Source organism: Lonchura striata, chromosome 10 (genome assembly GCF_050655825.1).
Source record: "Lonchura striata isolate lonStrDom1 chromosome 10, ASM5065582v1, whole genome shotgun sequence".
In the NCBI taxonomy this organism is placed as follows: Eukaryota; Metazoa; Chordata; class Aves; order Passeriformes; family Estrildidae; genus Lonchura; species Lonchura striata.
This window is the reverse complement of record NC_140712.1, coordinates 13,368,327-13,382,196: the sequence shown is the minus strand read 5'-3', so window position 1 is coordinate 13,382,196 and position 13,870 is coordinate 13,368,327. Positions and strand designations below refer to the sequence as shown.

The 13,870-nt window shown below is 37.1% G+C and overlaps 1 protein-coding gene across 3 annotated transcripts in view; it reads left to right on the top strand.

Moving 5' to 3' along the window:
• Window positions 1-13,870, top strand: part of DMXL2 (Dmx like 2) — a 47,987-nt gene that overhangs the window by 25,378 nt on the left and 8,739 nt on the right. For 2 of the 3 annotated variants that reach the window (XM_021537461.4, XM_021537465.4), the window contains exons 19-34: window positions 60-170; window positions 892-1,061; window positions 1,649-1,746; window positions 1,908-2,073; window positions 2,840-3,104; window positions 3,688-4,775; window positions 5,840-6,031; window positions 6,759-6,835; window positions 7,120-7,250; window positions 7,864-8,112; window positions 9,714-9,895; window positions 10,270-10,400; window positions 10,890-10,975; window positions 11,211-11,412; window positions 12,586-12,703; window positions 13,485-13,547. In XM_021537461.4, coding sequence (XP_021393136.3) covers window positions 60-170; window positions 892-1,061; window positions 1,649-1,746; window positions 1,908-2,073; window positions 2,840-3,104; window positions 3,688-4,775; window positions 5,840-6,031; window positions 6,759-6,835; window positions 7,120-7,250; window positions 7,864-8,112; window positions 9,714-9,895; window positions 10,270-10,400; window positions 10,890-10,975; window positions 11,211-11,412; window positions 12,586-12,703; window positions 13,485-13,547 — 3,329 coding nt within the window. The remainder of the gene's footprint in view (window positions 1-59; window positions 171-891; window positions 1,062-1,648; window positions 1,747-1,907; window positions 2,074-2,839; window positions 3,105-3,687; window positions 4,776-5,839; window positions 6,032-6,758; window positions 6,836-7,119; window positions 7,251-7,863; window positions 8,113-9,713; window positions 9,896-10,269; window positions 10,401-10,889; window positions 10,976-11,210; window positions 11,413-12,585; window positions 12,704-13,484; window positions 13,548-13,870) is intronic. The other variant, XM_021537463.4, reaches the window with a different exon arrangement.

Here is a 13,870-nt window from a genome sequence, read left to right as displayed (position 1 = left end):
TTGTATCTATGTCTGCTGCAGTCAGCTGCATGTTTAAAAGTGTGTTTTCTCTGGCACAGGAAGAGATACCTTAGATGAATGTGGCCTCCGGTACCTGCTGGCCATGCGCCTGCACACCTGCCTGCTGACATCCCTGCCTCCCCTGTACCGTGTCCAGCTGCTCCACCAGGGTAACCCTCACAGCATCTGTTTACCTTGATTTATATTGTCATATTAATTTTCTATTCCATTAAGGCCATTATCTTGCAAAGGCTTGGTGTAGGCTTCCCTACATGCACTGTAATAGCAAAAAACGTATAGCTGTAGAGTAGAAGATTGCCCAACCAGATAAAACTTAGATTGTATATCTAATTCATTGTTTCTTCTAGAAGAATTAAGACATTTCCATACATGAGCATGGGTTTATCTCAAAGAATATTTTATTATTTTCATCACAGTGGGGTTTTTTTTTTCTCAATCTGAGTAAATAACAAAATGTTATTTCACAATAAAAGAATAATTACAAAAATAGAATAATAGCAAAAGTTATTTGACAATAAAAGAAAAGAAGTTACCACCTAAAGAACAGAGAAAGGTTTCTGGCCCAAAATGAGTCTGCTTCTGTGATAACAGAGTATTATTCCTTTGGTCCTTCAACATGTAATTCTTGTATAGTTATGAATGGGGTACTGGAAAATTGTGAAACAAGTAAAGAGGAGAGGATATCCCTAGCAAGCAAAAAGATACTTCAGCTGTTCATTTAACAGCTCTACTTCCTTTTTAGTGAATCAGTGTCTCTCAGATGTACCCAGCTCTTGGGTTGGAGACCCCACTTTGCATCCCTGAAATAATCCATTTACTTACTAGGAACTCTTAGTCTTCTGAATTGTATTGGTTTATGTTATTGTTTAGGGCTGTCAACTTGCCATTTTGCATGGGCTTTCCATTCTGAGGCTGAGGAGGAGTTGATCAATATGATTCCTGCTATCCAGAAGGGAGACCCACAGTGGTCTGAGCTGAGAGCTGTGGGCATTGGTTGGTGGGTCAGGAATATCAACACTCTCCGAAGGTGCATTGAGAAGGTACTTTTTACTGGTTACAGATTCTAGCTCCATGCTGTTAGATGTGCCAAATATACTAAATTTCCAAGCCATCTAATGCAAAAATACATTTTTAAATGTTGCAATTTATTCAAAGAATCCAGGAGCAAAACAATTATCCTAGTACTCCAAACTGGAATTGGAGTATCCTAGTACTCCAAATCCAATCATCAATTACATGAGAGTCCTATATAAAACCCAAACAGTATTCATTCAAGAAATAGTTATTAGCTTAAGTATTTTTAAGTAATGGATTGCCAGAGGAATTTCACCTAATAGTAGGAGTTACTGTAACAATTCTAAAGAAAATATTTTTATTTGCACATTGCTAATATCCCACTGTGCTTGAGAGGAGTTGCTGTCTGTAATAGTGCTGTATTTCTGACCCTTAAAAGCATTTACAGTCTAGAGCTTTGTTATATAGGAATAAAACATTCTCACTGAAATGACTTTGCTGCACTGTAGAGGTAATACAGTCTTACCTACCTCCTCCATGACAAAACACAGGTTATTTTGCTAAAAGCAGCTTTTATATTTTCATCAATAATAGTAGGCTTTGTTTACTACAGGTTGCAAAAGCTTCATTCCAGAGGAACAATGATGCCTTAGATGCTGCACTTTTTTACCTTGCTATGAAGAAAAAGGCAGTGGTGTGGGGTCTGTTTAGGTGAGTTCTGCTGACTTGAAGTTTGATTAAATCTTAATTGAACCAGGAATGCAAAGCAGAACTCATTCAAGAGTAGAGTTTAATTTCAAGTAATGTTGTTCAAGTGACAGTATGCTAAGGTACATAATAAATAGCTCTATACATTGCATTTCTTTATGCAGGTCCCAGCACGATGAAAAGATGACTGCCTTTTTCAGCCACAACTTCAATGAAGACCGATGGCGTAAAGCTGCTTTAAAAAATGCTTTTGCTTTGTTGGGAAAACAACGTTTTGAGCAGTCAGCTGCATTTTTCTTGCTAGCAGGTTCACTAAAAGATGCTATAGAGGTATCTGGTTTTGAGAAATTAAGTTTCAGTTTCTAATTTGACCTATGTTACTGCATCCTTACAAGCTGTCCTCTGGTGAAGTTTTCACAATTTGTGGCAGCAGAAATGGGATGGTATGTCCACACAGGACCCCCTTTTGCCCTGCAGACATACCATTTGTCTCCACAGTACTGTGAAAAGCAACTGGGAAGCTAATTTGAAGGCCAGAATAATTGTTCAGATACACCATTCCTAAGTGGAAGTACTCTTGGGAGTACTTGGAGCAGTGACCCTTCTGGCAAAACTTTGTTTGAACTGCACAGTTAAGTTGTAGTACTCTGTTCAGCCTCAAGCTATTCTGCATGACCTCTTGGTACAACATTAAGTAAAAACATAGAGGTCAAGAGTTTTCTTGTGAAGCAGTTCTGGGATCCCTTTTTAGTGGAGCTGTAATGCTGCTTGCCACGAGGGAGGTGGGAGCTGTGAGAAGGATCATAAGCTAAGAAGTATCTCTCAGGAGAGAACGGGATTTAGAGAACCTTTAGAATATCTGCCTATTTGTTTACAGTATGTTTGCCTTCACTTGAGAATGTATCTTCCTCAGAGATGTAATTCTACACAAGATGGATATCTATCACTTACCACATTTTTGACCTGAAGATTAATTTATACTTCAAAGAACAGATAAGAGGAGAAAAAAAAATCTGTTCTGTAAACATGATTGCTATCTACTTTATTTTATATAACTCCCTTTATAAAACAACCTTTTCCCCACTGCTTTTCATAGGTGTGCCTTGAGAAAATGGAAGACATCCAGTTGGCCATGGTCATTGCTCGTTTGTATGAATCAGAGTTTGAAACCTCTGTCACATACACCTCCATTCTCTATGAAAAGATTTTGGGTTGCCAGAAGGATGGAACTGGATTCAGTTGCACTAAGTTGCATTCTGATCCATTTCTGAGAAGCATTGCCTACTGGATAATGAAAGATTACACACGAGCACTGGATACGTTATTGGAACAAACACCCAAAGATGATGATGAAAACCCAGGTAAGGGAAAATATATTAATCTAATAGGGCAAACTTATTAAGAAAAAGAAGATTAATCTAACACCAAACTTAGTTCCTGCTGTCAGCTAAGCTCAGGAGAGCTGTCTTTGTTTGGCACTTCCATACAATACTTTTGTAATGAATTCAGTAATGAATTCAGTGGACTTAAATTCTTATTCTTACTTCTAGGAATTATCAGTATTGTAGCATTGTAGTATTATCCCATCTATTCAAGATTAATGTTAAGTGACAGGTGGCCACATAGGTTTCATATTCCCTATAGGAATTTCCTTAGGGAAATCTCTACCTGGTTGATCATCTCAGCTGCATTAGCTTAGCTTAGCTGAGTGCATTGTAACTGTGAGGCAGATGATAAAATTTGTATCTTTCTACTCATTCAGCTCATACCTTTATTCTTATTGTGGGGAATAAGTAATTATTTCATTTTATTTTGATAACTAGACCCAAAATTGTCTTTGTTTGTGTGTTTTGATAAACCTCTAATGCAGGAAGTAACTGCAAAACAGAATAATACCATCTAAAAGGCATTTTCAATGGATGTCATATCTGTTTAATTCCTCAGTTATCGTCAAATCCTGCAATCCTGTGGTGTTCAGTTTCTACAATTATCTTCGGACCCACCCTTTGCTCATCCGAAGATACTTCAGCTCACCAGAAGGAACTCTCGCCACCTTAGGTCTAAAAACTGAGAAAAGCTTTGTTGATAAAATTAATCTTATAGAAAGGAAATTATTCTTCACTACTGCAAATGCTCACTTTAAAGTAGGCTGCCCTGTACTAGCCCTTGAAGTCCTTTCCAAAATTCCAAAAATAAGAAAAAAATCACCTGTAGCTGAAGAAAAAGATTCATCCAGCCCTTCAATCCAGGCTGACATTTCAGATTCCAAAGCCCTACAGGATGGTGCTGGAAGTAGTGATATAGACTGGTCAAAACCCATTTCAACTTCATTTGCTTTGGAGAGCACTGTTGAATCTTCAGCACAATTTGACTGGAGTCAGCCAGCAGTAAAATTTGATGATGAGCCCCTTACTCTTGACTGGGGTGAAGACAAAAATGGATCAGATGAAGAAGACAAGGATGTTGGGATAATGATGAAAAAGTCTGATTCTAAGAGTGAAGATGACAGGACCTCAGACACCAGCATGGCTCAAACACCACATGGGGAGGTTTCTGAGGCAGGAGACACTGAGGTTGATGTTATTGCCGAGCAACTAAAATTCAGAGCCTGTTTGAAAATCCTTATGACTGAACTGAGGACTTTGGCTACAGGTTATGAAGTGGATGGAGGAAAGCTCAGATTTCAGCTGTACAACTGGCTGGAAAAAGAGATTGCTGCTATGCACGAAATATGCAACCATGACACAGGGGACAAAGACTACTGTAAAACATATACCAAAGTAAATGGGGATCTGCTTGACCCCGAAGATATTATGGATAAGCCCGACATCGGCTCGTACGAACGGCACCAGATCGAAAGACGCAGGTTACAGGCAAAGCGAGAACACGCTGAGAGACGGAAGTGGTGGCTCCAGAAAAACCAAGCTCTTCTCAGAGTTTTTCTCAGTTATTGTAGCCTTCATGGGGCACAAGGTGGAGGTTTAGCATCTGTAAGGATGGAGCTGAAGTTCTTGCTGCAGGAGTCACAGCAGGTAAAGCAAATTCAAAATTAATTTATATTGATGAATGTGAACAGTTCTAGACTGTCAGTTATGTCAAATGCGTGAGTTTGTGCCTAGATAGATTCTAGTAATGTTCTGTAAGTGTAATGGTCATGATAATTTTAATGTTCTTGGAGAAAGAATTTGCTATTTAAGTATGCTGCTTTTCCCAGTATGGATTATTTGTCTCTGAAGAATCTCTATGTGACACTCAGGATCAGGCTACTTATGATGATGGAATTTAAATGTTGCTGTTTTATATTGTAGCTGGAGCATTGTATGTGTTACTATAATTTTGGTCAAAACTTTTAGGTATAATAAATTAAATTCACAGTTACTGAAATAAAACAAAATCTTATTCCTAGACCTCTGCAGATCATGCAAAGGGGCTACAAGGGATATGGTGTTAGCTTCAAGGCTCAGCAACTAATATAAAGTCAGACAGGGTACTATTATCTTTACTCTGTTATGGCACTTTCTACATTTCATACAAAACAGATACTTTACAGGAAATGTTAACTACTACACTGAGCTACAGCAAATAATCTGAGACTGGGCAAGTCTTTTTACATGCTCTAGTCGTAGATTTCTCCTATTTCAAATAGAGGCAACAGACAGCTTTTTTGGTGGTACTTGGCTTAGAATGTACATTAAAGAATTTTTTAAAGTTCTGTTTGTATCCCCTTGAGAAACTCAGATGAGTACAAATTTGGCTTTGTTCCTAAACTCAGACCAGTGACTATTGTACCAACTTGTGCTACTGCAAGTACATTTTTAGTTAGTGTTTCTTAACAGAAAATCTCCACGCTTCCTAATGAACTACATGAAAATATTCTTCCTGCATGAAATCAAAATGTGATCCAGCAAACATGTCTCTCAGGTCTGAACCTTGTAATTATAGTAAATAATAACTTGGTTTTGACAGTAAAATCTTGTTGGTACTGAGTAGACAGCAATGGAAGAGGATAAATAATCTGGGAAATATATTTAAAATGTAAAATTATCTATTTTTTTCAAATCAATGATTTTAAAGATAATCTTTCCTTTTAAAACAGGAAACTACTGTAAAACAACTTCAGTCTCCGCTTCCACTACCCACAACACTACCACTGCTTTCTGCAAGTATAGCATCCACAAAAACTGTGATAGCTAATCCTGTGCTGTACTTAAACAACCACATCCATGATATACTTTACACTATTGTGCAGATGAAATCACCACCACATCCTAATATTGAAGATGTCAAGGTAATTCATAGCTTTGATCTAAGGCCTAATGTTTGATGCAATGGAAAGATATCAGGAAAAGACAGGAATGAGCACAGGGTGAGTTTAGGAAAGTTTGCTTTTTTAACAGTTGGACAGTACCATTTTCTTGACACTGTGGATTTCATTGAACTTTCCAAGAAATCCTTGCATTTCCTCTTTTTAAGAACTGGACTGTGTTTGTTGCATTGTGAGGCAGAACCAGTTATTTTGTTACTCCTGGAGACTAAAGGAATTTATAAGCACATAATTGAGGTAAGAAAACAGATTTTAGACAAAAAATATTATATCTTGACTACACAAACTTTTCGTATTTTATGTATATTGAGTAGCTGTTACTACATTGAACTGCAGTGTTACATACTACAGCTTCCAGGAATCATTCCATCAAATTTATTGTCATAACAGGACGTGCTTAATCACTACTTCAGTATGTTCATTTACTGTGGCTGTTCTGTATTAGAATCAAGTTAATTGTTTTGACATAATATTAGAAGGTATTGACTGCCATCAAATTATATTGAACAAATAGCTGTGATTTTCTAAGCACTGTACTGTAAACTTAAAGTAACATTCAATTGCTATTTCTTGCATTCGCTTTAAAAATAGGACAGTCCTGCAGAACACATTTCCAGTACTCTTTAGAAAGGAATGTATTTTACTCACCTTTTATATAAAACATATAGCTTATTGGTTCTCTTTATTTTAGGTGTACACACTTCATTCTTTAGCAGCTTCACTTTCTGCATCCATTTATCAAGCACTATGTGACAGCCACAGCTACAGGTAAAGAGGGAAGTTTTCATACAGTCCTACATTTGCAGTATACTTTGTGCATACTAAATGGAAATTCTTCCTGCATGTGAATTAAAAGGGGATTAAATGTTTGTTTATGGGTAAAGATACTTTTACACATTAAAGATTGCTAACTTTGATATGCCCGATCAATTTTACATAAATAAAATAAAACCAACCATTCAGGATTTTTCATTAAACAGTAGGAAAATCTGATGTCATTCTCACTTGGAATACTCACTTTCTCATCAGAAAAAAAATTTATTTGTATGTAGCAGTCAAACAGAAGCAAATCAGTTTACTGGGATGGTTTATCAAGGACTGCTTTTGAGTGATCGACGCAGACTGAGGACAGAAAGCATCGAAGAGCACGCAACTCCAAACTCACCTCCTGCTCAGTGGCCTGGTGAGACTAAAATAAGGTTATTTTTAGCTCCACTGGACCAGCTCCATGTTCCAGAATTATTTCACTGTATGAGGGATGAAATAGTGGATAATTATTGACAGATGTTTCTAACTCAATTCTCAAAACAGTAAGAGCCTTTCACTTTTTCACATATCAAAGCAAATAAAAATAAATTTTGTATATGGCAAACATCTTGCTTGAAGAAGAGAGCAGGATCTTTATGATAAACTTAATGACAATTTGTCACCCCAAAACGTTTTCCTCCAGTCTACCTAACCCCTTAGCAATGTTGTCTCCACACTACAGTCCTACATGTATGCTGTACTTGGTATAGCTGTCAAAGCAGCTAGTTCTGATGTACAAGCATAAACTGTGGAAGTGGTGCAGGAATTCCATAGGCACACTGAACTGCCCATAGTATTTGCAGAGAAATGCAGTGCAAAAGTCCCAGACCCAAGAAGGCTTTTTATAATTTTAAGAAAACAGCATGTTTCATCTGAATAAAAGCATCATGTGGCTTTTAGTGTTTCCCATAAAGTGTAGAGGTAAAACATTTCCTTTTTGTCCATTTGTGCTCCTACTCATTTAGTCCCTGAATTGTTCCTCTTTGCAGGTGTGAGCTCACTTATCAACCTCTTAAGCTCAGCTCAGGATGAAGACCAGCCAAAGCTGAACATCCTGCTGTGTGAAGCTGTGGTAGCCGTGTACCTGAGTCTGCTGATCCACGCCCTGGCCACCAACTCGTGTAACGAGCTGTTCCGGCTGGCGGCGCACCCGCTCAACAGCCGCATGTGGGCTGCTGTCTTTGGCGGGGGAGTGAAGCTGCTGGTGAAACCCCGCAGGCAGTCTGAGAACATCCCAGGTACGCCGCTCCCCAGAGGTTCGCTAATGGGGTGCATGTTATGCCTCTTCTTGTAGGACATTCCTTCCTTTTATAGAACTGTGTTTAAGAAACTACTGGCAGGAAAACAGTTCCATTAACTAAAAAGCTGAAACAAATAATAGCCTTGCAGTTGTCCTTTGTAATGGCATACAGCACATTTTAAATTTGCCATAAAACTGTATAGTTATTATAGTCATCATAGTAATATTAGGTGCTTACTTATAACATTTTTTAGGACTTTCAGCCATTATTTTTAGGGGAAAAAACCCCGGGTGATATAAATCAGTGTTAATACCTATGGGTTTTTTATGGGAGATCAGTGTTGTTATTTAATGACTGCAGTAAGTAGGAAACAATATTTCTGAAATCAATTTATATTGCAAGGTAGGATTTCACCTAGCACAAGACCACAGAGAAGAAATACCAACTTCATCTGGCAGAGAAACAGTTCATGCATATGTAAGCTCCAGCTAAACGCAGGGTTTTTCAAAGATGAGCATTATACTATGCTAATATTAATATGTTAATATGCTGCATGAGGAAAAGCAAAAGTGGAGATTGAATTCAGACTCTGAAGACAAAGACAGATACAACCATTTGTGATAAACTTCAGCAATACTGAAAATCACATCACACAGACTTTTAAATCACCAATAGGCTTGAAATTTGTGCAAAAATTAGACAGTATCTCTCCAGAATGTAAAACCAAACACTAATAAGGCATTGCACCATTTCAAGTATGCACAACAGGTATTTGTCATTCATGGAATAAGTTGAACTCATTTAGGGCAGTTATTTTCATAAGGTAATATCATGAATAACTTCTGTAAGTCATGTTCATTTGAGATGTATTCTGTTTTCCTTTAACCTTCAAGCTGCTACAGCTTCTGATGTTTCAGAGGATGGTAATGAAGGTTTGTAAAGACTTGCAGTGTAGATGAGTGTTGGTAGTGGCTTTTTTGAACAAACAGAATAGTTTTTAAATACCTAGCTCCCTTGTAATAAAGTAAGTGTGATATTCAATGTTGCCTGGCCAATAAAACTTTGAAAAACAAATTCCATGTTAATATTTTGGTTACTATAAGGCATTTTAAATCATAGCACTTTAAAGTAAACTTTAGTTGTGAAAAAGCCTGTCTTTCTATTCAAATATTTTCTTTGCTACCGTAAGAATTCCTTTATTTATATTTGAGTAACTGTTAATTGTGCAGCATACTGTCAAGTGATATTTTACATATTACTTTATTTCTCAAGAAAGTTTCTGATTTTCTTTATTTCTTTCTTGAGAATTTTTCAGCTAAAAGACTTTTTAAAAGCTACATCTCCTAAGAATTAATCCAGTGTGTAAATATCAAGTAAAATGTATTTTTATAATATATCTGATATCTAAATGCCATAATTATTGAATTTATCAGAATTAAACTTTTTTATGATTACACTTACTTTATTTAGACTGGCTTTGATTCTAAATGAGGAGAAATTAGTACCAATAATAGTGGTGGTAGTTGCTTCAGTTATAAAATACAGATATTTTAAAGATGCTATATTAATATAATTTTTTTTTAATTACCTGAATTTAGCACCTCCTCTTCCATCAGAAGAAATGGATAAACACCGCCGTCGGTTTAACATGAGAATGCTGGTGCCAGGAAGACCAGTAAAAGACAGCAATGTACCACCACCTGTACCTGCAGAAAGACCCTCTTACAAAGAAAAGTTTATTCCTCCAGAACTCAGCATGTGGGACTATTTTATGGCAAAGGTAATTGAAAATTTCACTAAGTTTTAAAAGACAAAAATAAAGTGAAAATTTTGAGCATTCTTAGTAGTAAGGTGCAGAATATTACCTTGATAATAAAGGATAAAGAGCCTACAACTCTATTACCTCACTTTCTAAATATGCCTCTTGTCAGTAATAGTGATTAACACTGTCCCCCCTCACTAATTACTTGTATGTCTAAGGACATTGACTTATAAGTTAAATTGCTGTCATTTAAACTCTGTGAGAGTCATAAGTGAAGTCAGAGAAGAGATAATTGTTTTTAGAGATAATTTGTTTTTAGATAAACTGTTTTTAGAGATAATTGTCAGAGAAGAGAATATTGTTTTTTTACAGACTTTTGCTTTGCATTGCAGCCTTTCCTCCCTTTATCAGACAGTGGTGTTATATACGATTCTGATGAAAGCATTCACAGTGATGAGGAAGAGGAAGATGCTTTCCTCTCTGATGTGCAGATTCAGGAACACACAGATGCCAATTCTTACAGGTCAGGAGAAATTGTCACACTTTTAGAATAATTATGTCATATGTTTACCTTTGCTTCCAAATTTAAAAAAATACGGATCTCTTGCACCATCCAACGTACATCAAGCAATTTTAGTACTGTGGGCAGACTTGTCTGTGGCAATGGGATTACGGAAATCACAAATTCTCATCACAATAACAGTTCCCCATTTACTTGCCAGAAAAAACGGGATTAGGAAGTTAAAGTTCTGTGGTTTGCAGTTTTTTGGGGAGGTGAAAACAACAGAGAAACACCCATTTTCATTTTTAAGCTCAACATAAGGTACCACAATGCCAGCTCTAGAATAATGATTTAGACTGCTGATTTGAGCATGTCGTTTTTTAATGAGGTGCAGGTTAAATACAACCTTTCTAAAGTGTTTTTCTAACCTCTGTATTTGCTTAAAGAGGAAAAATGCTCTGTAGATAACTCTTAATGTTTTTTTTAACACAACTAAATCTTTTTATACAGCTGGGCTCTTCTACATCTGACAATGGTAAAATTAGTTCTCCACAACATTAAGAACTTCTTTCCCATTGCTGGTCTGGAATTCACTGGTATGCTAAATCCTGCTTTACATTTTATCTTTATATATATATGGCGTTCTATCATGCTTCATGCTTTAATTCTAACTTTAAAATTAAAATAATTAAATATATTATTTATTACAATTGCCAACATGTATGTTCCTTTCAAATTTTTTTTTAATATTTATGTTATTATGAAGGTATTATACTCACTGTAGCTTAATTTTTTTTCTCTGAGCCTTATGTCATTAATATTTCTGTTTAGATCTGCCTGTAACATCTCCATTGGGCATTGCTGTAATAAAAAATTTAGAACACTGGGAACAGATTCTTCAAGATAGAATGGACCAGTTTGAAGGCCCACCTCCAAACTACATCAATACTTACCCCAGTGACCTGGGTGTAGGGGCAGGACCAGCTATTCTCCGCAATAAAGCAATGATGGAACCTGAGAACACACCATTCAAGTAAGTATTTTTTTCCTAGCAAAAATACATTATTCGATCACAGAAATTCTAAAGAGGATTTCCTCCTCATGTTAAAAAGCCAAATGAAGGCTGTCTAGCTCTTAGGTCTAAGTAGCCAATGTTTTACAGAAACCATCTTCCCACACCTTTTTGTTCATTCTTATGCAGCTGCCTGTCTCCTGCAGCAGCCTTTGCTTCTTCTGCTGCACCTCTTACAGTTGCAACAAGAAAGGAAAATTAGGAAAGAGCAGAGGTTGTAGGAATCAAGGGCAGTGGCTGCTGCTATTCAACCTGTTTTATTATTTTTTCAGTAGCAGTTGTCTCTCACTGTGTCCCAGCAACAGAAGAGTTATATAATACATGCAGATGTCTGGGGGAGGAGAAAAACAGTTGTACTAAGGTCCTTTTAAGGCTGATCTTCCTGTGTTTAGACAGTGTCATGCTTGGAGGTGTCTGTAAATGCAGATAGTGAACTGTGTTTTCAACTCAAAAATAGCTTGCTTTTCTCAATATATTAAACTACAACTGAGTCAACAGTGCAAAATGAGTCAGCAGTGCCCTGGCAGCCAGGAGGGCCAAGCGCGTCCTGGGGAGCATCAGGCACAGCATGGCCAGCTGGGCAAGGGAGGGGATTGTCCTGCTCTGCTCTGCTCTGCTCTGGGGCAGCCTCACCTCGAGTGCTGGGGGCAGTTTTGGGTGCCACAGTATAATAAGGATATAAAACTATTAGAGAGCATCCAAATGAGGGCAGTGAAGGTGGTGAAGGGTCTGGAGGTGAAGCCATAGGAGGAGTGGCTGATGGCACTGGGTCTGCTCAGCCTGGAGGAGACTGAGAGCAGACCTCACTGCAGGTACAGCTTCCTCCTGACGGGAAGAGGAGGGGCAGGCACTGATCTCTGATCCCTGGTGACAGTCACAGGACACAAGGGAATGAATGGCCTGAAGCTGTGTCAGTGGAGGCTTAGGTGTGTAATTAGAAAAAGCTTCTTCACCCAGGAGGGCACGAAACAGGCTCCCTGGAGAGGTGGACACAGCCCCACCAACAAAGTTCCAGAAGTGTTTGTTCAACACTCAGGCACACAGTGGAATTCGTAGGCTTGAGTTAGGCTTTAATGATCCTTGTGGGTCCCTTCCAACTCAGGATATTCTGTTTCTTTCTTCTGTTTTATCCAGATCAAAGGATTACTCAGCTCTTCCAGCAAAAAGGCTCTGGCATTTTCTTGTGAAGCAAGAACTTCTTCAGGAGACTTTCATAAGATATATATTCACAAAGAAAAGAAAGCAGAGTGAGGTAAACGAAGGATGTAACTTTTTTAAAAAACAAAGCTCAATTATAACTGTTCCTCAGTCTCCTCAGTATTTAATTTTCCTTCCCATTTTTCATTGAAATTTCAGTTTCTCTCATTTAATAATGTTTGGATCTTTTTCAAAATCAACATGACTGTCATGTTGTTCATTGGGATATCAACTGAACCAAATATTTTTAAACAAGACATAGCTCACATTTATGTATTTGAATACTATCCTAATAAACAGAACATTTGCAATAACAGTAAAAAGCAAATTTGAAAATTCTTTCTTCTTTTGGTGCATCATACTGAAAAAGGAATTTAAATGTGCTATCCATTTGTGTATATGTATATATGCATGAGTAATATATACATATAAAGGTAATATTATATAGTAATATATAATATGGGGCTTTACAAATTATACCAGTTACAACTGCTATGTTCTAACTAAAAATTTTAGCCAACACATAAATATCATGGGAAATAAGTATATGATTTAATATCTTTTAGAATTCCTGTAAGTATGGAGTTTGTGTGTGTATTACTCCTCCATTTATTTACTATATCATACATTTTGTGTTCATCTAGGAGGCATTACATTTTAAGTGAGTTTGTTTAGATTCCTGTCTTAGTTTTTGTGCCTTTTATAAAAAGTTAAAAATACATTTGTCATCATTTACTGACAGAGTGGCCTTTAAAATCTAGTTTGGAATGTTTCATTCTTTTTTTATATTTGTTTGTGCATGTGTTTTGTGTTTGTGACTGTGTGATGTTATGTAGTCTGTAGAAGATCGTGTGGAGCAGGTCAAACAAAACTGCGTAGCAGAAGATCACAAAAACAAGGTAGTATCCCTTCTCCCAAACCTCTAGCACATTCTTAAAAGTTCTGTGGAACTGGCTTTTCTTTTCTAATGTGACTAACAGAAGCTGTGTGTTCTGTGTAGTCTGTGTGACAGGCTTTTAATCCATGAACTAACTTTGGATGTCCTGATAATTGGGATGAGTGAACACCTTGTAAATAGTGCTGCACACACAACTTTGTGTTCCTTACACTCAAATATCACTTTTGGCTACTAGAACACCAAAGAGTATGAGAAGTCTAAAGTTTAGCTGCTGAAACAATGCTAAGGCCACTGAACTTTTCTTGCATGAATTTTGTATAGATT